Here is a 24016-nt window from a genome sequence, read left to right as displayed (position 1 = left end):
TGCTGTATTAAAAGAAAGTAATGTGGCCCTGGCTGTTGTAGCTCAGTGGATTGAGCGCAGGCCTGTGAACCACACGATCGTGGTTCGATTCCCAGTCAGGGCACATGCCTGGGTTGCAGGCCAGTTCCCAGCAGGGGACTCCCAAGAGGCAACCATACACTGATATTTCTCTCCTTCTCTCTCCTTCCCTTCCCCTCTAAAGATAAATAAATAAAATCTTTAAAAAAAAAAAAGAAAGTAATGTGTCTGGATCCCAGAGAGGGGGAGAGAAGAGTGATGAAACTGAACTTGGGGAAGGAGGCTCCAGTCAGATCATGCTGGACCTTGTAAGTCAAGTTTGGTCATGATCAAAATGGGAAACCATTTGAAAGGTTTCAGGCAAGAGAGAGACACAGTCAAGTAAGCATTTTCATATGACCTCATGGGAATGTAAGGGGTCGCACAGACACCATCAGGGGACAATCCACTGCAGGCACTCAGACAAGAGGCCTTCACTGCCTGGACTAGGACAGTGGTAATAGGGACAGAAAACGGAGGAGGGAATGAAGAAGCATTAAGGAAGCAGAGTCAGCCAGGCTTGGTGATGGATTCAAATTCAGGAGACTAAGATATCTTAGGCAGCTCCTACTTGGCTTTTGGAGTCATAATGATGCCTTTCACTCATTTGTTCACTATCTGGAAAAAATGGTAAGACACCCTAGCTCAGACACCGAGCCCACAGAGCACAGTATCTCTCTTGTCTTTGGCAGCCAGCCTGGTTCTATGTCGTATCTGGATCCCTGGTATTCAAGTCCTTAGTCTCCCTCACAGAGCTCACTGGTCTTCCACTGAGATGGGTCTATCACCAAAAAAATTTAAAAAATTAAAATTGAAAAAATTTAAAAAGAAGCCAGCTGGCTATATTAGACTAAATGTAGTCTAATAAATGAGCTGCTACTGCCAGTAACCTCTGTTCCAATTCCTCTGTTGAGGCACTTAGCTGATCATGTCTACTAAGAAATCAGCAAACTGGGTGCCTCATGAGGATTTGCAAGAGAGGGAAGCACCTAGGTAAAATCCTTGCCTTTCGCATGTAATGCCCAGAAGTCATCTGAGCAGCAGCAGCAGCAGCAGTTTGGGAGAACTCCAAGTGTGGCATTTAGGTTGGAAAGGGGAAGTTAGAAACCACAGACCTCATCTCACAAACAAGAAGGTTTTATAATAGCCTGTCCTGGATAAGACAGCAATGAGAGGACACAGAGGAAAGCCATCCTCCTCTTCACACCAAGGAAACCCAGGGAAGCGACTTCTTAAATAGGAGCAGGTGAAAAGAAGAATTTTGGTGTCATCAGGAGTGACTGCTCTTCATCTTTGCTAGAGATAGGTGACAGTCTAAATCACTCATGAGGCCCTAAGAAAGGAGGTGCCCAGAAAGGAGCTGAAAACCAAAGAGTGCTGCAAAGATTCTTCCAGGCTCCTCCAATAACCCCAATGGACTGTATTCACCTTCAGATCATCGGTACATGGGCACATTATACTAGGATATTATTATCTATAGCGTATTTGTTTTTGACACAAATTCAACATAAAGTCAATTATTTTCCTTGACCATAGAATTTTTTAAATTCCTGTCTGCATTTCCAAACCAGGTTAGGATAGGGGGTGGAGGGAAAAAGACATCTCTCAATGCCAAGTAGAGGCAGGAAGCCACAGAATTTTAAGTCTTCCTTTCTATAGGAATTAAGTTCAAATAATTTCATACTGAAGCAACAGTGACTATTTCATGGTACAAAAGGCAAAATCCACCTGAATTTTTAAGATAAAACACAAGATTTAAAATACATTTCATTTTTGTGGTTTCCCTACAGAATGAAGCCCCCACCCCCCTTGATGAAGCCCCCACCCCCCTTGATGAAGGCCCCACCTCCCTTGATGCAAATGGCCAGTAGTAGACTCTTCCATTCAGCCCGGTGGACACCGCACTCAGGGCCTCAGATGCTTCTTGCAGCTAATAAAAATGTCCTATTAATGTTAAAACCAAAACAAAACAATTCACTCTCAGGTCAAAGAAAATGTTTTCATAAATAGTTTTGATATATATATTTGTCTTTATACTAAAGCAGTTATAAANACAAGATTTAAAATACATTTCATTTTTGTGGTTTCCCTACAGAATGAAGCCCCCACCCCCTTTGATGAAGGCTCCACCCCCCTTGATGAAGGCCCTACCCCCCTTGATGCAAATGGCCAGTAGTAGACTCTTCCATTCAGCCCAGTGGACACCACACTCAGGGCCTCAGATACTTCTTGCAGCTAATAAAAATGTCCTATTAATGTTAAAACCAAAACAAAACAATTCACTCTCAGGTCAAAGAAAATGTTTTCATAAATAGTTTTGATATATATATATTTGTCTTTATACTAAAGCAGTTATAAAATCTGATTCTAAATGTTTTTTATAGAGTCTAGGGAACACAAATGCAAAGTGTCTGGGCCACAAAATCACACTGTGGCCCTGGGCGGTTAGTCTCTCCTCCACGTCAGCCTGGGAAATCTCAGAACGCAGTTGACAACGATATTTCCTGAAGCAGGGCAGCCCAAAATATCACCACACTTCGGTGGAACAATAGCAAACATTTTTATTTTGAAAAACACATACTATAGTTTAAGGTGTAAATAGTTAAAAATAATGGGTTTCCCATGTACAGTAGCAATGAAGTTTTTTTGAAAATCTTCATTAAGTAAATAAAATAATTTTGTGAAAAATATTAAGTAAAAATACTTAATATGCTAGAAAAATAGGCCAAAAATTGTGAGGTTGGTATACAAATAACTGAAACTTGGGAAATACTAGGTTCGGCCACGACATCCAAAATAGTTTCCATATAGATCACCCAGTGCCTTCGTGTCTCAAAAAAAAAAAAAAAAACCCTGCAAAATATGACCAGAATTTGCAGCACTAACCTAATAGGAAAAGAACTTTTGGTTACTGGTCTAATTGCTTAATTCCATTTAAAATCATGGATCATAATATTTTTCAAATTAGAGGGTCCCACTGTTAGAAGAGGAAGAAACACTGGGTGATTGGGACAAGGCATCCCCTGGTACTAGCACATGAAACGGTCCCATGTAATTCTTGCATTGTATAGGCTGAGGCAGATAACTGATAAAGATTGTGCACAAGAATAAGACATTCACATAGAAATGAGATCAGCAAGTCCAGTCCTACAGCTGGGATAATTTCACAAGAGTCAGACAGCCCCTGGGCACAAAATAATCACTCCAGGGACTGGAGCAAGCCAGCCCCTCCTTTCCAAGAGGCAGCATCACACAATTCGATTGTTTACCCTTGCTCAGTACAGATCTGACACATTCTCCCCAAAATGTCAGTCTTGGGGTCCTGTCAAAATGGGATAATGGAAAGTCAGATCGTTGTCAAGCCCAGGATGTCCAATAATCCATTCCACTGCAGCCACGTTTTAGATGTGGAAAAGGTATTTTCTCCACTAGTACCTGAAGTCAATCCATTCTTGCATGCTTTAGAACTCCCCAGATTCAGTGTTGAATCAGAAGCAGCGGGTGTAATCCATGACCTTCTAAAAGTAGAATTCTAGGGCTTCTTTTTCTTTTTCCTTGTATGTCTCCAAGTTGTTAACTCAGAGAGAAGAGATTTATCTATTCCCAAAGTAAGATGGCCATATGTTGTCTTTCATGGCCAATGAAATTTTTACCAGGGAAGTGAAAGAAGGGTTGTGCCCCCAAACAAATATTGTACATATTGCTCATGGACATTTAGAAGAACTACAAGTAAAACAGAAAATACAACGTTACTGTACACGTTTTTGAAGAGGGTAAATAAGATTTGCATTCACCTCTGCCAATACAAGCTACGCCATCATCCTTACCTAGTATTTGCACAAACGACCGCAACTAGTGACAAACAGAATCAGGACTTGAAGTCAAGTTTTCCTAGATCCAAACTCAGGCCCTTAACCCCTGTATTAGAAACGTACCTGGAACAAAGCTGGTAGTCAATACATATTTTTTAATCTGAATCTAGATTAGGAACTGGGCTGTTTGATCAAAGATTCTGAGGCAATTTTTTCGCAGGGGGAGCTACTTTACAGCTAAGCATACCTCACAGAAGGAAAAAACATTCTTTAGAACAAACACATGAAGAGATTACAGGACTGCATCTGTTAATGCCATATTCAACTATTATTTTATGGAATTCAATTAGAATGAGAAAAATTAATTATTACAATTAAATAAGCAAGATGAAGTGAAAGGCTCCCAACCACAAAGTTTAAAGTTCTTTTGCTTTAAAAAAAAAGGAATACCCAAAGAAACTCAATCCTTTAACTAGATTCCAAATAAAAGTGTACTGCATATAGAAAAATCAGCTAACATTTTTGGAGTATTTTTGGAGTACACATTTTATTCTCAAAACTCTCCTAAATGCATTTCATTTATTACCCCGTATAATCCTTATAAGGCAGGTACAGTTATTCTTGATTTTTTTTTTCCAGCAGAGGAAACCAAGGTACAAAGAGGTTAAGCAATTAACCTTAGGTCGAATAGCTAATAAGTGCCAGAGCCAAGATTCTGGGCCCAAGGGATCTAATACCAAATCCTATGCACTTAACCACTTTGCTGCTTCCTATTATAATAACTACCACTCCTTGGACACTTTTATGATGTTTCATATATTCTTTATGCACATTACCTCATTTGTTCTCCCCAGTGATCATAGGAAGAGTATTTGTAATATATACATGTGTAGATAGGAATGCACGCATATATGGAAGTAGGTGTGTGTATATGTGTGTTAATAATTCTAACCTTCCATCTGATAGCTGTAAAATATTTGACAAATCTCTCAACCCTTGAAAGGAGGCCCCCTTAGATACTGACTCATCTTATGAAGTATTGATACAAAAACTGCATTATGTATCAACCTTCTCATATCTCCATTAGGTGCTTTGACTGATTGAATTTCATTTTGAGAAGAAAAGATATTTATTCTCACGTTCTTTTCTTCATTTTAATATAAAACATAACAGCACCAGAGAAGGTTCTATAATATCTTAAAGAACAAAGTTTTAGGATTATCACTAAATTTGTAAAAGTTCAGGAAAATTTTCTGTGTGGACTAGCAGACATATGCGTCAAATCTGTATGTACTTTTCACTTAATATGAAGTACATCCTGGTTATCGCCAGAGCAAAGATTTGCCTTCTCCTCTGCTCTTACCCAAGTGTGTGGTTTATTGCTGTGGGGTGTGGCCAGCCAGCCAACACTGGGCACTCAGGTCTGGCCTTCGCCCTCTCACTTCCCAGAGGTATAGTTCAACACAGAGGTTAAATGGCCCACTCAGACACCCAGCCCACACTAAATGTGAATTTGTGCCTTCTCTTTATCTATGAAAGGCATTTCGCCAAACCAAGTGACCTCTAGTTCTCAGGCCAATGAGGTGTCCTAATTTCATGCTTCCCAAATTTAAATGTGCATATAAATCACATGGGGAATCTTGTTAAAAAACAGATTCTGATTTTCAGGTCTGAGAGGGCCTGAGATTCTGCATTGCTAAAAGTCTCCAAGGCGGTGACGACTGTGCTGCTGGACAGCAGACTGCACCTGGAACAGCAAGAATCTGGTTAATACACAAATGCCAAAAAAAATCTATGTGTTTGCAGTTTGAAAGATCCACCTGGGTTTGAATCCAGACTGAGCTATAACATTTTTCAGTATCTTCATGTGGCATTAAAAACTCTACACAATCCTTAGAAATATGCATGTCTGTTTACTCTTTAAGCTTTGGACTCTGCAAGGTCATTTCCTTCCAAGTAGGGGGAGAGACCATTATTCCATCCCTCCGTTATTTAGCCATGTGGTCCGTGTTCATTTATCCAAAGAATAAGGGACTAATGATTTCAAATTCTCCAACACGGCGCATCCTCGACATTAACGTGTTTACTATTCAGTAAGCTTCTCTAACTCAGGCTACTTTGGATGCAAGGATTGGTACCACTATGTAAATAAGGAACTATATTACTGTGTGGTTTAATGAACCAAGTACATGCAGTACAAATTCCTTGGAGGAAATGTTTTAATATTAAAGAACAACTTGTGATTAGCATATCAATAGGAATAAATAAGCAGTCATTTTAAGATACCTGAGGATACTTAGGGACAGAGGTTTTTTCAACAAACTTCTTAAACTTCTGTTTATATTTTTACAGCACTTAATAAATTCTTTCTTCTAACACACACTGAAAGGTCAAGTTGATCCCAGATCTCTTCTCTAAAAATTAATAAGGTTCCTCGGAAATGCAGAAGTGGTATTAAGGACAGTTGACTGAACCAAGCCAAAGAACATTCTACAATAGCAACATATTTTGGCTGGGGTTCTACCTATAAGTTATCTATGGGATATGTTAAAGACCATTTATTTCAATATCCTGTATTGGCAGAGTTGCTAGGTCACTTGTAAGCAGAAGGATAACTCTTTTCCTTTTTGAAATGGCCGGAAAGGAGAACTAAAGCATGTGAACAATGCTGAAGAAGAAACGGCTTGCTAGCATGACTCCATTTTGAAAGGGATCCTGGGAAATAGAGAGCAGTGCTGAGTTAAACCGGAAACTTTTCAGCAAAAAGTCAGATCACTCCCCAAACACTTGAGTTGAGAAGTCAACCCCACCGTGTTTTGGTGACCAGGGGTTGTAGGTGGGGTTCAAACCAGGTTGCACCACTCACTGTCAGTGTGACCCAGGGCAAGTCATATTTCCTAACATTCAGATTTTCATTTGTTGAGCAGGGACAGTGAGTGGTAAGTACCTGCTTCGGGGCATTGAGGTGAGCAGCCTTTCATATAATGGGCTTAAGTACTACACATGCACACTATACATATCTGCTTACATACATACCAACACTGCTTCTACCGTTAGCAGGACAAGGTTGATCCTTGAGCTATAAGGAGACACGTGAACCACAAGAAAAGTCAAGAACTGCCAGTCAAAGCACACACCAAATCTATGAAACTCCTGACCACACGAAAGGGCCCAGGGCAAGAGTATGATGCATCTTAACCTCCAGGGTTCAAGTCTAGAAGGATAGTAACGATCTTTCTCAATGTGACCTTCTTTGGTACAAGGCAATGTGGGCCACATCTTGCCTCTAAGTTCTTAGCCTTTGGGCATTTCCTCGGCATGCACAGTCCTTTTTCTGAGCATAGTTGATATTTGTTATTTTTCAGTACTTTTATTCTGGAGAATTTTTCATAAGTAATCCTCCACCCTCAAAAAATGTACGTTAGCACCAAGTGTCATTATTCTAACGTGAACATCTTTTCAGGCCACATTTATATTTTAAGGTAAAATGCACCACCAGGCAAAGCACTGAGTACAGCTGCTACCTCTTCCCAGAGAGAAATCTGATTCCAGTAAAGCACAGAACTCAGCTCCAACGCTAAATGAATAATACATATACCCGTGGATATCCACTTTTTCAAAAAACTAATATTCAGCATTAGGTACTTAATTGCTTCTACTCTAACCCAAAACACTGACTGTGAAAAGAGGATTTTCTCCTTTTTATTTATTTTGAAAATAGACACCAGCTCCAGAGAACTCAGTTGACCTCACCTGCCCACACACTCAGAGCATCGGGGCTGGTCGGCTCCCTGAGCTGGGTTCACTGAGGCAACGCGGACAGACAACATCTCAGCTTTAACCAGGACCACGGATACCTGGATGCTCTGAGCAGAGCTTTGTGGGCAGGAAGCTGAAGGCCTAGGTGTTCCCTGTGTCACGCGCTTCCTGAGAAGCAGGATCCTGAGTAAGACTTTGAACTCTCTGGGTGTTCATGTGCTCAGCCAGCAACTGTGCGTCGTTATCCCAATTAATCTCGAGATTTGACTGTCAGAATCACAGCCTAAGGACTGAGGCTTGGGAATGTGAAGACCCTCCCTGGGGACTTGTGCACGGAACAAGGAGCCCCAATAAGGCAGATGCCAGGATGCTGGCAGTGATGTAAGTGGGGAAGGGGCCGTGACGGGAAACACTATCAGAACCTACCTGTCTTTTCGGGATTCACAAAAATATGATTTTGAATGAGAACAAACACCATGAAGCACAGCCATTTAGGCCAATTTTCAAAGAACATGTCTGACCATGGTATTACGCATCGCCTTAACCAGGTATTCATGAATCTCCCACGCTGCTGGTCTGAAAAACAATATTCAAATAAAGAACTTTTTGTTTTGGAGGTTGCTATTTTGTTTTGGGTTTTGTTGGCAGGCTGTCTCTTTTTTTTTGTTGTTCTGTATTTTCCCACACCCCCTATCAACCCTGATTGTTCGGTCACGCCTTAAATGTATAAAATATTTATTCAGATAGTTAACTGTAAGCATCAGTCTTGTTCAAGCAAGTCCTGAGCAACAGATAAACGAGAAGCCCAAGGAAGAGGGCAGCCGTGGCTCATTGATCATCCGTTCACGCCACGCCAGGTCTCCCCATGCCTCTGCAGACCATTCAAGCTGGGGTTACTTGAGGGCTGGGAGCCAGGCACCTCCTCCTTCAAGCACTCAGAGGGGAATGCTCATATGAGGAGGCGAGAGGTTTTGGTGATTAGCTTCTGTGATAGGTTTCTTCAGGGAATGAAAGGTTTTGAAAGTTCTGAAGTATCTCTCACAGGGCATGAGTAGGTATGGAATGACGGAACAGAATGTACTGAACATCGAGGTAACCGCACATTCCTCTTCTGCCGCGATCACAGGAAGGGTGGTATGGGAAGGTCAGAATCCGTTTAATTTGAAACTCCTTTTAAAAGGGGATACAATCCACTCTGCTTCCCTACAAAGGAGAGGACAACTTTCTTATGTTTCACTGCTTTGACACATAAAGAATGAGATAAATGCAACTAAAGTTTGTCAGTGTAGCATCTGCTAATAGCCTTTAGAGGCCTTACTGTGTTCTTGGGTCATGGGTGCTAGATACCTAAAACCTATGGGGGGAAAGTGAATGGAATAGTCTTCAGTGGGAACAAAAATGGAGAGTCTTTACACAGGCATTCCCAGCTCGCGTTCATGATAAATTATCCAGTAAGTAGTTATATTGTGATTCTGTAGCCAGGTCACCCCCAACTTCGTTATCTAGAAATCCTTCTCCTTGGTCCTCTGTTTCCTTGTCCCTCCTACCCTCCTCTCCAAACATATAAACCAAGTTCCTCTTTAGAGGGAAATATAAAGCAAAGTGTAAGCAACTTGCCACAATGCCACCCCAGGTTACAGGTAACTGGCCTTCCCTCTGCGCAGAATAAAGTGCGGATTAAGGGCCTGGCAAATATTTGCATGGTCTCCAGAGCAGGAAGATTCATTCATTTGCTCACAAAAGCACACAACTGTGGCTGAGAAAATAAATCAATTCAATTCCACAAACATTTATCAAGCTCCAGTCTGATTGTAGAGTCTTTGCAGGGAGCAGGAGGGGAAGATGATGCATCTGGCTATTGGAGCTGATTTTTGAAGCAGTCTAGAAATATGCTAGTTACTCCCTTCCTTCTCCCGCCAAAAACAAATCCCGAGAAAAGATGTACCCAACTCCCTAAGTGATCGGCACAGCAGCATTTCGCGCTGTAAACCATAATGACCCCAAGGCACGCCAGCTCCTTTTTATAGACGGATGAGAGCCCCCTTCTGCTCTTTCTGGGAAAATAGCAATTTCGCTTGTATAAAAAACATAGTACCTCCCCTTTCAAGGAAACCAGTGATTAATTGCCCAGCCACTAATCATCCTTCAGTATTTTAGATTTAAAGATTAAAAGAATGACAGGGGTCCGGGAGAAGTAAGGCCTGCTGGAGCGTGGTTGGTGGGGCACGTGAATGTCTCACAGGAGATGGAGAGCGATTTGAACATTTCACCTAAAATGTCATTCATATTGGTCTGCTTGAGTGCGATTTTGTCATGTCACAGCATTATATGCTTATGATGTCCTAATAAAAGACTTTATCATGAAAATGGGTGTTATTTGTGCCGGACCCCATGTACCGAAACAGGCTGTGGCATCACCGATTTCTATTATAAACTCACCCTTATGGGAGACGTACTTCAAACGCATTCCGAACACACGATGCAAGGGCAGGGCAAAACCAGGCCCGGCCAAATGTTCAAGGGGACTTCCCCTAAACCATCCTGCCAGCCCCTCCCTCCTCCCATTTCCTCCTCGGAAACTCTGAGTGGACCTAAGAGAATTTAAGTTGCTGACCATGAGCCAGGCTCTATCACCTACTTGGCGACCTCGGGAAAGTCATTCATAAACTCTGAGACCTCGAGTTCTTCATCTTGAAAACAAAGGGAATCCCACCTCCTCCATCTCATCTGTGGGGTTCCTGGGAAGGTCAAGCGAAACAATGAATATGAGAGTTTTACGAAACCTGTCTTAGTCACCAAGATCAGTGTTTCCCGGCACAGCCCTGAAGACATGGTGGGAGAAGGGAAACCTCAGAAAACCCACCTCTGTTCCCAAATGTGCAGCAGGCTTTCGTTAACTCAAACGGGCCGTGGCCCCTGGCATCTAGCCACAGACTCAGTTGTAGAATCCTGTCCATGAAACCAGTTTAGAAAGAAGGAAAGGCATTTTTCTTTATCGTATTTGTTGTTATATTTGACATTAGGCTTTTCTTTAAATTACCAGTACTTAACTGCTGCTGGCTATTAAATAATATACTTAGTATCAGTCTACTTGATTAATATACTTGAACAGTTTAGATTAAGCAAAAATGAGATACATTCCACTATATAAGGTATTCCGAATTTGGACAAATACGAGAATGGTGTGCTCTTTTATTCTGTAAGCTGGTATTTTTAACTATTTACTCCGTATTGGCATTAGAGAGACAGCAAGGGAATGCTCCGGGCTGCAAGGAGCGCAGAGTTCGGAGTGAAAACAGCCAGACAGAGCACTACAACACACTGAGGCCAGTGCAGTAAGAGTCAGCACGTGCCCCAGGGTGGGAGCAGGGCTGCTGCCTGAGCCCAGTGCTGGGGGTCTCGGGTGGGCACTGTGAATAAACAGAAACCATGTGTGCACACATGCAGAGCAGTATGATGCCCCTAAAGCCAAGGCGAGTCGGGATGGGACAGAGGGAAGGCAGAGCCTCCTGATGGGGAACCTGAGACTGGGGGGATGTCTTAGAACCTAGGTGTGGGGCCACCCTGGGGGTCTATGCAGGGAGGAGAGTGCTCGGCGAGCGGTACATTGGTAAAGGGACACCTGCATGAGGGGGATCCCAGCTATCCTCTGTCTAGAACGTTCTGCTACTGTGTGAAATATCAGCACTTCCTACAGGGAAAAAACCCCACTAAAAGAAAATGGTTAATACACTTAAAGGCAAAGGAGAATCTCATTTATAACACTGTAATAAAAATAACCACAGTCCAGCACCCTTTAATAGAGAAACCATTAACAACACTCTTTTCAAATTCGTGATAAAATACATTTTTTATTGACTCTATCTCCACTCTCTTCCTCTACCTGAGAAGAACTGTTTTATTTAGATGTAAACAAGGCAGAAAAATCAAGGGCTTTAGCTACTTTCAGCTTCTTAGAATAAGATGCATCTGGGCAGGTGCTGGGCAGTCACCTGGAGGACAAAGAGGGCTGCAGTGAGTCATCCCAAGGAAAGCCAACACATGGACAGACAGATGGGCAGGGCTCTTCTAGACTCGTAGGAGAACAAGTGTTGCCAGAGACCCATGACCTCTACAATTACGCTTACTGGGAATATTTTCCAAAGACCAGGGGCTGGTAGGGGGAGAGGGAGGGCGGAATGAGGAGTTATTGGTACAGGATTTCCACCTGGGAAAATGAAAAAGTTCCGGCGATGGTTTCGCAACCAGGAGAAGGTACTTAGTGACTCTGAACAATACATTACGGGATGTATATTTTACCACAATGAGAGAGAGAGAGAGAGAGAGAGGGCACAGGGACTAAAAAGTAGTAAGATTTCCAGTATTGTGAGCTATGAGCCTCAAATGGCTTCCTGTGAGGCACAGACTGAAGCTGAACTTCTCAGCAAACACTTAAGAGAAAAGCATCAGCTGGAACATACTAGTGCTGTGCCAAAGACCCTACATCCCCACAGGCCATACTACATAAACACAGGCGTGTTTTCTAAAACAGTAGAGCACCTTCCCCCTACAGGAGACTGAGCTCTTCACATAATGCAGTNAATGAGAGAGAGAGAGAGAGAAAGGGCACAGGGACTAAAAAGTAGTAAGATTTCCAGTATTGTGAGCTATGAGCCTCAGATGGCTTCCTGTGAGGCACAGACTGAAGCTGAACTTCTCAGCAAACACTTAAGAGAAAAGCATCAGCTGGAACATACTAGTGCTGTGCCAAAGACCCTACATCCCCACAGGCCATACTACATAAACACAGGCATGTTTTCTAAAACAGTAGAGCACCTTCCCCCTACAGGAGACTGAGCTCTTCACATAATGCAGTGCATGACTCTTCCCTGCAGTCTAGAAAGACGACACTGTTATTATCCTTGTTATTATTACGGCAGCTATTTTCTATCTATTAAGAGTTCTCAGTGAGCCAGCTGCTATGCTTTTCTTCCTTTGTTGCAAATGGGAACTGAAGGGACATAGACGTTCTGTGCATCGCCTTGGTGAGCAAGACGACCAAAGACCAGGAGCAGTGCCCAAGGCCACAGCACTCTGCAGAGGAGGCTGCACTCGGCCCTATTCAGAAAACCCTGCAATGCTTCCTGCTCCCTTGGAGACTCTCACCACCAAGCAGGGCTCCTACTTAGTAGAATACGTATTTCCTTGTCAAACAGCAGATATTTATTTTGGCACATGCAAGATATGCAAGTGGATTTAGTAAAATTACATTTAAGGTTAAACCACAGAGATAAGAAATTCCATTTCAGGGCCCAATTAATTGGTTATTCTTTTTAAAGAGTCTCAAATGTTTCCCATTACAAAATAGTTAAATCTGTGGATAGCCACAAAGTCTGTGCTGCAATCCTCATGAGTTTCATTTTACAGGTTACAAAGAGCCCCCAAATAATGGCAATTTCATAGTAATTATCGATTGTTTAATTACCTGAGACTGCCTTATAATCACCAAGTCATTAAGGGTGTTATAAGATCTAAAAACTACAAATCACCAGGGTATCATGCATCAAGTTATTTTTCTATTCACTGATTTCAAATGGAACGAAAGTATTTTGAACTAAAGCAGTTTAAACACTTCAAATGTAAGGTGGGCACCCACATGCCAAGCCAATAATAGATGCTAATGATAAAGGCTGACTATGAATCAATGAGTAAATGAGGTAAACGAAACCCCAGAATAGAGATAAGAGTGTTAGAAACTCCTCCCCAAAGGCAAAGACACCGAAAAGAGCTCTTAAACAACCTGAGAGGCAATACCTTAGCTCAGTGGCTCTCAGTTTTGGCTGCACGTTAGAAGCATCTGGGAAGTTCTGGAAACAACTTTACCAAACCAACTAAAACCAAATTTCTATAGAAGGGTCCAGATAGGTTCAGATTTTCCAAAGCTATACCACATGATTTCTGTAAACAGAGGGCTGAAACAAGCAGCAGCAACAAGAAATCGGACATACTTCCCTGGGGCAAGTTTTAGTAGCAACTCTATTGGTCTGGCTGCCAAGCAGAGAAAGTGCTCCTTCCCCGTGGCACACAACAGGACGCTCGTGAAGGTCGTCCCTTGGGTCACACATGTCAATCATCTAATTCATTACGCCCGACAGACCTGCAGCGTGAGGTGCCATGGTCTTGGGCCAAATCGGACAGGAAGAACACAGAGATCTCTGAGGATAAAAAACTCATCCAGCCTCTACATTTTAAGGGTAAATAATCTATTTATTGAGAAGTGAGAGTAAAACTGTTATATACAATTCTGGTCAACTACTGTTAAAGTATATTCTGAGAGTAAATGTTAACAAACTAATAACTCAGTAATCTTGTGACCTTAGCTACAGACAAAACTATGACTAAGAACAATGCTTTGCATATGGTATAACATCCCAGAGACATTTTTTAAAATGTGTGTTTGATGTTAAAAATCACAGTTTCTGCACTCTTAGAAAAACAGTGTTTGGGCATTTTGGCATTTACAAAAAAAATTTTTAATTGAATGAAACTGGTTAGCACTCTTGGCCATATCATTAATTTATTTTAATAGATGAAATGTGTGACTATATTCAGTACAAAAATTATGTTTAAAGGCAGTCAACAGATGAGACCTGGCCCAAGAGCCTGGTTAATGAGTGAACAGGAAAGACAGCCTCGCTGCCATGAAAACACCCTCCTCCACCCACATGAACAGGGCGGCGTGGAGGCTGCAGCAATGCAGACTACACGCAGCCGTGGCACAGGGAATAAGCCATGCTGGTTCTCTGGGTTCTGTGAAATGGTTCCAAGAGGCAGTACTAGGGGTTCTTTAGGCAGGAAGGGGAAAGGGAAGAGTCCACAATTAAACAAACTGGGAAAATACTGGGTAAAACAAAGTAATGCCAATGCTAATGTCCCAGCAGAAGGGATGGTTCCTACTGCTTTCAAACTCCTTTGGTCTATTCTATTCTTTTTTCACAGTGCTGCTCTTGGGGTTCCAATGAACACCCTTTGAGAAAGGTGACTAACCAGCTAATAAATGTTAATGAGACGAAGGTCAAGCAAAACTAAGCCACAGACATCGCGACTCAGTCCAATGACTCTTTTTTACCTGAAGATTGGAAAACAGGGAGCAGGCAGGGCCTAAGAATGAATGTGCAGCTGGAGTCAGCCTACTCGGAGAGGAATACCACTTAGCGAGTAACACACAGCAGGAGCACAAAGATGAAGAAGACAAACAGGAACAGACTCCCTTAGACCCTGGTAGACAACGCTCTGCTGCCTACCTTGCAATGAATGACAATAGCAATAATCAAACCTTAAGTGTACACAGCAGTTTAAATTTAACAAAACACTTTCATAGTCCTTAATTTGTTTCAACCTCAGCATAACCTGGTGGGGTGTATCCAAAAGGTATTTTCATTCCCATTTTACAGATAAGAAGAACTGAAGCTCTAAGTGGCTATTTGGCAAGCTCCGAGCTACAGCAAGTTAGAGGCAGAACCAAAACCATAAAGGTAGGTCCTCACCTCTGACATAAGGTCCTTCCAGGTCTCGCAATAGAGGCTCTCTACTTAGAACTTGTACTACCCTAAGAGGAAATGCTGGTGATTCTCCCCTCAAATTCATAAAATGTATAATTACTTAAAAATCACTTACCCCACTAAAGTTCTGGAATGTTACAACCAATTCTTATTTCCTCTAATAATCTACAATTTTCTTTACAGATTACCAAGAAGTTGGCTTTTTTAACACCGAACAACAACAGCATCTAAATGGCAATTGTATCATCAAATGCCACATAATAAGTATTGTGCATTGGATTTAATATGAATAGAGCAATTCTGAGCTTGCATAATAGCAAGAATGCAAAGGAGTGGAAGGTGAGGACCAAAGGTGAGTGTGTCTCTGACTTCATCTGCGACGAATGCTTCCTTCAGATCGTATCATTCCTACAAAAACAAGCCCATGGAGAGAACTGGTAAGGGAGGTTCCCCCTGGCACATGTTGGGAAAGAAGAAAAGGTGACTGACTGCCTACTGTGTGTCAGGCACTGGCCTGAGGACTTCCACATATAACACACTTCAGTTTTCGTAACAACCCTCCACTGTACTATTAGTAACAGAGGAAGAAGTCCAGACTCAGAGTAAGTTGGCTCTCTTCACACACCCAAAATGAAGCAGAACCAGATGGGGAATCCAGCTGAGCCCTGCTCCAAACTCCTTTTTATACACTCCTCCCCCTTATGAAAATGCTAAATTCCACTCCAAGATGTACAGATGCCAAGGCCTTGAAGCTTTTTCCAAATGCTCCTCCCACCATCCATTCAAGTCCCCACTCTGCCTGGGCAGCATTAATTGCTCCCTATTCTACGCTCTCACTGCCTCTGTTTGGACATCAATTTTAAGAGTTTTACTATTTTGTCTTATCTTTAGAGAAGGGGCTCTCAACTGGGGACAATTTTGCACTGCAGGAGTCATTTGGCAAAGTCTGGGGGTATTTTCGGTTGTCACGACTGTGAGCTGTTGCTGGAATCTCATAGGCGGAGGCCTGGGATGCTGCTAAATAGCCTACGGTGCCCAGGAGAGCTCCTGGGACAAAGGGCTATCGGAACCAAAATGTCAAAGATGTTAAGGCTAAGAGAAACCCTGCCTTGGAGTGATAATGTAGTTTAATAAATGCTTTAGTTTCCTCCACTATAAACCACAAGAAATAACTAAGTCAATATATAAGGAAACATTGAGCACACAACAGGCACTCAGAGTACTAAAGAGATAATCCTGTTGCACACTTCTGCAGAGTAGGAGCCACATCAGCTGGCTTGCATTCTTCCCACACAGAGCACAGAGTTTTTTCATTGGCCTGAAACAAATAATAATGTGAAATAATGTATTCCTTATATGGAAAATTCTTGATTAAAAGAACAAGTGCCACTATTATCTAAGGAACACAACATTCTCCCATACTCAATCCTTATCAAACAAGTGAATAGTATAATCCACAATTCATTAGAACAGACTATGAAAAGCTACATTGCACAGAATACCTCCAGATCAAGACTGTTAATATGCTTACTATTAAAATACTTCATCTTACCTAACAGAAAATTAATGAAGAGATCACAATGCAGATTTGAGGAAATCTAATACAACAGGCTTATATTCATCTTTCCATACCAGGTCAGTTTTGACCATATTGATTCTCAGATCTTGAGTCAGTTATTCAGGAATAACCTTAAACTGTAATCGCAAGCATGTCAAATAAAAACACCAAAAGTCAAATCTCTGAATGAGTACATCAAACTAGCTGGCATCATATCCCAAGCCAAAACCTTTACATTCTTTATTTTCCTAGCTTATGCCAGTGGGAATCAGCCTCGATATCCTAAAGTAAACCATTATAAAAAGCACTAGGGTGAGCATTCATTCCAGGTGCCCTCCCACGGGATAATCTGTAACCATTTCCACAGAGATTTTGGAGGTGTGGCTCCAGGGCCCTGAACATCAGAATGAATCCATGCACGGAATAAAACTGAGATTCCTGGACCACACCACAGACCTACGGAATCAAAATTTCAGAAGTTGAGCCTGGAAATCTGTCTTTTAAATAATTTTCCAAATACTCATTTTGCACACTCAAGTTTGAGAACTTCTGCTAGGAGACTGAATCCCAGAAAATTGATTTGCTCCATTTTGTAAACTTTCAGCGTGAATCTGGATTCCACAGACTATTGATGATTCATTTAACATAAAATCTATATTCGCCTCCCAACATAAAAAGAAAAACACAAGTAGATCATTTTGTTGATTCCTATTGTGCAAATATGCTCTTCTGAAATAAGCAGGCTGATATTTTATGGGAAATACCAGATAAAACTGGGAATTAATATGAAAAGAACTATCAAGGAAAACAGAGACCAATTCTGGGACCGACACCTACTACATATCAGACTGTGGATACAGTGATGGCTAGATAGTGGGTCCCTACCCTTATTTTTCTTTTATTTATGCTTTTAAATTGTTTATATGCACACACAAACAAAGAATTCAGATAATGAAGACAATACAACAGGCTGATGTGACAGTTTGCGGGGGAGGGAGGCAGAAGAGGTGACTAGCTACATTAGACACAAGAATGAAAAGTGGCCTGTTTGAGGAGGCAACGTGTAGGCTGAGACCCAAAGGGGAAGTGCCCCGTCACAGGAGGGGTGCAGGCAAGTGTTGTAGGCAGGGGGATAGTAACCGTAAAGACTTTAAGATAAGAACAAGGTTCTCATGAACTTATTATAGAAATTAAATAAAAAATCAGGTAATATACATAAAAGGTTTTATAAAGTAGAAGACTAGGTAATTATAAAGCCTTATTTTTAGTGCAGGTTCCAGCAGAAGGAAGGCCTGCTTGAGTGTGGCTGGTAGGGTAACAATATGGGCATCACAATTTATAGTTTTAATTTGACCACTTCACCTAAAATGTCATATGATGTGCTTGAGTGTGATGTTGTTGTATTACCGAATTACATGCTTATGGTTTGTAATACAAGATTTTATAATAAAAAGGGCATTATTTGTGTTGGATCCAGTACATTTATCTTGGTGTATGTCCTGAAACTATCCTCATCTGAGGATAATGAGGAGGCCTCAGGTCTGTGGAATATGAAGAATTAATTAAACAATGGAGGTCATGTTGTCTGGAGAGTAGGACACACAAGAATGGGTTTGGAGGAAGTAGGAAGCAGTCTTCTTCAAACATCGGAAGGACTCTGTTCTCATGGAAGAAGATGTCATTTCTCTTTTTTTAAATAGTTCTGATGGTATGGTAAATATTTTAGGAAGCCAAATCTTGGCTCAATGTGATAATGAACATTCAACGAGAGTTGTAGGAAAATGGACTAACTGGCAGGCAGTAAGTGCCATGTGACTGGAGGTGATCAAGAATGGGTTGAATAGCCCTGGCTGGTGTGGCACAGTGGATTGAGCACCAGCCTGTGAACTGAAAGGTCACCGGTTCAATTCCCAGTCAGATTTGTCCACATGCCTGGGTTGAGGGCCAGGTGCCTGGTTAAGGTTGTGTGAGCGGCAGCTAATCAATGACTCTCTCACATATCAATGTTTCTCACCCTCTCTTTCTCCCTCCTTTCCCCTCTCTCCAAAAAAATAAATAAAATCTCTAACAAAAAGAATGGATTGAATAGGCAGCTGGTGCCAAAATGATTGGACTAGATGACTTGTAAGGACCTTTGCAACCCTCTGAAAACACACACACACGCACGCTCACAGAGATCTCTCTCATAAGCACTATAACCACCAAGATGGCCTCTTTACTTCATCTTTTACAACCTTAAGGAAGTTTCAAGACAAACCTGAGCAATATTGAGGAATCTAGTTGGTTCCCATTTCACAATACCACCTGGGACTAAACTACATCTACATCTCTATGATAACCAATATACGCCTACTTTTTAAAGATTTATTTATTTATTTTTAGAAAGAGGGAAAGAAACATCAATGTGTGGTTGCCTCTCACTTGTACCCCCCTACTAGGGACATGGCCCACAACCTAGGTATGTGCCCCACAAACCAGGCATGTGCCCTGACTGGGAATTGAACCAGCAACCCTTTGGTTTGCAGGCAGGCACTCAATCCACTGAGCCACATCAGCCAGGGCCCAATAAGTATTTCAGAAGGGCAAATTAAGAAATGGGATAAACTGACATTCATTTTTGAAATCTGGAGCTATAATTTACCAGTGTTTTAGCAGTAAACACTTCAAAATTATTTCAAATTATTAAAATAATTACTCTATTTTCACAAAAGCATGTCTGGATTCTGTTAGGTCCCAATGGGTGGCACCCCAATAAACAGCCCAGACTGTAGGCACACAGGTATGTGGCCTTTTGTTGTTTTGTTTTTTAACAGGGGCCATGGGCCCAGGAAGATGGTTTCCTCCTTAAAACTCCTGACGTAGAATCACTACTCTTTGTCGTTTAGGTATTCTATTCTATAAAGAAAGTAAAAAACAGAACTGCCACTTGACCACCTGGGACCAAAATGCTGAAGATAAACAAATCTAGTCTTCTAAGAACAGACAGACCAAGCTGGACTTGGGAGTGTGACTAGAAGGAACTTGGAAAAGCTAAACATCATTACTATTACTAAGGGACATGTATATGACATATGTATATTTCCATATCTAGATGTATGTGGCTTATATGCAGATAGACTTCAGGAAATATTATTTTAATATCTACAAATATTTTGTATTTATTGTATTATGTATGTTTCTTTAAAACTACTTATAGATAACATTAAATTATGACTCCCTTAGAACTTATTTTTTTAGAGAAGGAGACTTCCTTTTTAAAAAATATTTTATTTATTTATTTTTAGAGAAATGGGAAGGGAAGGAGAAGGAGTGGGAGAGAAATATCAGTGTGAGGTTGCCTCTCATGTGTCTCCTACTAGGGACCTGGCCTGCAACCCAGGCATGTGCCCTGACTGGGAATCAAACCGGCAAGCCTTTGCTTCACAGGCCTGTGCTCAATCCACTGAGCTACACCAGCCAGGGCAGAACTTATTTTTATAAGTTTCTAAAAATAAACTCATAGCCCTGGCCCCTGGTTGGATAGTTCAATGGGTTAGAGCATTGTCCCAGTATTCCAAAGTGTGGGTTTAATCCCCAGTCGGGGCACATGCAAGAATCCACAAATAAGTGGAACAAGTTGATGTTTTTCTCTCCCTCTCTCCCTTCCTCTCTCTCTCTTAAAAATCAATTTTAAGAAAATTAATATGTAAAGGAACCTAATAAATCTTTCCATAAAATAAAGACTATGCTCATAAAATTATTCATAAAATTATACCTCAATATATAAAATCCAGGAATACCAAAAGCTGATTTACAAAAATATTAAAATCAAAGGTTTAAGTACCTAATGTAAAGAAAATATTTATCATAGAATTTTTTTTGTATAGGAATCTCTAGGGCTATAAAATTACTATTTGTGTCAGCAGTATTTTGGAAATACCTCTTCCATAAATGTTAAATATAACCTATAATGTGAACATTTACTTCCTAAGTTATTTTTCTTCAGGTTTGCATATATTTGAGTTCAATTTCTGCTATCTGTATTGAGCTTTAATCCTTTAGAACATGGGTGGCAAACACAAGGCCTGCGGGCTGAATCCGGCCCAGCACCTTGTTTCCACCCGGCCGCAGCGCTGAGCTCCTGGCCCCTAGTTGAGGAGTACATTCATGCAGTCCTAAACTTGCATTTGGCCCTTTGAAGGCAACCATGAGGCTGATGTGGCCCCCAGTGAAGACAAGTTTGACACCCCTGCTTTAGAACTCAAGGTAACAACAGCAGAACTAGATTAGTGGCTCAACAAACCCAGCGCCACTTCGTACCACATGTGTTGCCTAAAAACTGAACTCGTAACTGGGTAGGGCGTTTTAATTCTGTAGATAAGCCTTTACAAGTCCCCAGAGTATTTCTAACTACTTTCTCACTTGATTAAGGCACAGAAATGCTGCGATGCCACAAACCAACACCTGGGGCTGGTGAAAGGGATCAAGTCTCCTGTCCCAAAGCCCACGACCATTCTTTGCAGTCAGTCTCCCTTCGGCCTGAGAGGTGCCAAAGCTTTCTACCAACCACTAAGAGAATGGCACCCTTTAGAACAACAATGTTAACAACATGGTTGGCAAAAACCTTTCTTCTCAAAAAAGATCTGAGACCTCTTGCCATTTTGTTTCCTTTTTGTTTTCAGGTACAAGATATTAGGGATAATTCTGGATTTTCCACCCCTTCTCATCCTTGAGTGGACCTCTTTGTTATCTTCTCTTGCAAAACTGTAGAGCCCGCCTCTTAGATTAGTGGACAAAGCTGTGGGTCGTGTCACAAACCGTTGCACGCAGGAAGCGCAGTGCACTGGAATGGCTCTAAGAAATGGCACCGTGAGCCAGCAGCATGCTACCGAGTCGCTCCTCCACACTGACAGCAAATCAGAAGTAATTTCCTGCCTAAATCAGAGATTAATTCATTACCTCACCTAATTCTCAAGTTGAATCCAATTTCTCAAAATGCAACAATACATTCTTTCAACCTAATTATCTCCATTGAAAGTATTTAAAAGCATTTGCTGAGACACATTTCTTTCTTCTGTCAGACAGGATCAGCGTCAAGTGAACATCTTAGGTAGACTACATTCTGTCTAATCGCAGGGGGTTGACATTTTAAAAAATAATTGTTTCTTGTAAGGGAAAAAGTTTCCCCTGGCGTGAACGCCAAAGGATACCTCCAGTAAATTAAAGTTTAAATATGTATTTGTTTACAACTGTGCTTTAAAAACAAGATTCTCAAGATTACTATATGTATGTGTATACATACACACACATATATGTATGTTTACATATATGTGTGTGTTTGTATACTGTTGACATACTGTACAATTGGGAATATTACAATCCGGATGACTTCTAGAATAATTTTAATTAACTGAGTGAAGTTGAGGCCTCAAAGAAGCAATGTTTAAAAATAAAACAAGAGATAATTTGTAATGGAAATCATATCCCATATCACTAGCATTCAGGAAAATGATAGATGTTTCCCTTAGAAACAATCAAAAGGAAATGGTTTATTTTGAAGGCAGTTGTTTCAATAGCTCATTCACTAAAACCCCCTGAGTTTTAGTCTAAAAACAGTTCATTTCCATTTCTTTTTGATTATCAGAAAAAGAATCAACCCACATTTTAAACAACCATTTTTGAGGTCATTTCCTGGGGTAAAGTACCCTTTTCAAAGCATTTTTGGGGTGAATTTGTAAGCAAAAATTAGTAAAAGGGCAAGGAGGACTTCTTATTGCCCAGCTCAATCTCAACCCAAGTTTAACTTTTCAGTTTTTTGTATCTTGCAAAAAGCCATCGATACACTAGGCCTTTGCTTTGTGAGGTCGCCGGGTTTTTTTCCTAACACTATTCACTCAACTCATTAAACTCATGCCCTAGGCCAGTAACAAATCTATTTTTCCAGATATGATGCTTTAAAAGCTTAAATTTCTAAAGTAAATGGCATCCTTTGCTCTTTTGAAAACCAGCCCGGTAATGATTAAAGTAAAGGAAATCAACCACCTGAAGAACTTCAAGTGCGCAGACATGTATCATGAAGGGAAAGGCCTGAACCCCAGAATGCAGTTTAGGCAACGGGACGACACACACATTGAAAATGACGGAGAGCCAATCAGAAAGCACTGTTTCATTTTAAATGTGCTGTGAGGCCCGCATGAGCGACATAGACAGCACTGCCACTCAGCACTCACGAACTCAAACCACACATAAGCCATGTTCAAACCCAGTCGAACTTACCTTATACACTTGTCCATACGTTCCATTTCCAACAAGTTCCACCAACTCAAAGATCCCTGCAGGGTCCTGAAAGAAAATAAACAAGCAACAAAAATTCAAACAATATTCCAAGCATTGTCTTAATTAAAAGCAAATATTTATTTAAATACACAAATAACAACTTTAGCTTTGGGGGCTCTCATGCGTTAATATTAAACACTATTAAATTTTAATCCAGTTGCAGCTATGAAACTAATCAAAATCCATTTTGTTTCTATTTTACACATCTATGAGATATGTTTAAACCAGATAAAAGGAAACACGATCTCTGCTGAAACAATTAAAAAAGACTGACATTTTTCACTGTCAGACAGAAATACACTTGCAGGTACATCAAGATAAAATGAGAGACCCATCACTCCAAGGTTCTCACTTGTTCTTTGAGATTTCTGAGCTGCTCATTGCGTGAACACTGGCGGTTAAGAACGTGGTATTCCAGGCTGTGGGAGGACCTTGCCTAGGTGGTCACCATGGAATCAACACAATGGCCCCTCCCCCAATGTTTTCCTCTGGACTCATCTCCCTTCTCTGCAATGCTACCTCTGCAAAATACCCCGGTGCAGACGGCCTCCAGTCTCTGCAGCACCTGCGCAGCACCTGCAGGTGTTAGGATGCAAACTAAATTGGAGAATTATGCATGTTCTCGCCACCAAGCAGGTATCTGCCTAACCTCAGTGTCAGTCAAACGTTCGAATGCTCAACACATGTCCAATAATTGAAGCTGTTCCTACAGAATTACTATTCCAAAAAGTTGAAAAGAAAAATCAAAGGCTATAAAATTCAACTCAGAGGTAGAAATCGACATTGACTTCTACCGATTCCTGACTAGACAGAAATTGTTTCTTGAAAAGCCTAACTCAAGAATCACAAACTTAAAAGTCCACAGAAACCAGGGAAGTGATGTAAGAGTGAAGTAAGGCGGCTGAGGCCCGTGGCCAACTGAGGAAGTCAGGTCAGTCTCCTTTGGGTGGGGTGGGGGTGGGGTGTGAAATTTT

General features: G+C 41.2%; 1 protein-coding gene across 4 annotated transcripts in view; it reads right to left on the bottom strand.

Moving 5' to 3' along the window:
• TNIK (TRAF2 and NCK interacting kinase) overlaps positions 1 to 24016 on the bottom strand; it is a 348375-nt gene that overhangs the window by 249782 nt on the left and 74577 nt on the right. For all 4 annotated transcript variants that reach the window (XM_037046529.1, XM_037046530.1, XM_037046531.1 and 1 more), the window contains exon 2: positions 22983 to 23048. In XM_037046529.1, coding sequence (XP_036902424.1) covers positions 22983 to 23048 — 66 coding nt within the window. The remainder of the gene's footprint in view (positions 1 to 22982; positions 23049 to 24016) is intronic.

The sequence above is a fragment of the Sturnira hondurensis genome, unplaced genomic scaffold (assembly GCF_014824575.4).
Source record: "Sturnira hondurensis isolate 20B ecotype Veracruz unplaced genomic scaffold, ASM1482457v3 Scaffold0005279, whole genome shotgun sequence".
Taxonomy (NCBI): domain Eukaryota; kingdom Metazoa; phylum Chordata; class Mammalia; order Chiroptera; family Phyllostomidae; genus Sturnira; species Sturnira hondurensis.
Note: the sequence above shows the minus strand (reverse complement) of the source record. Positions and strands in the feature narration are given on the sequence as shown.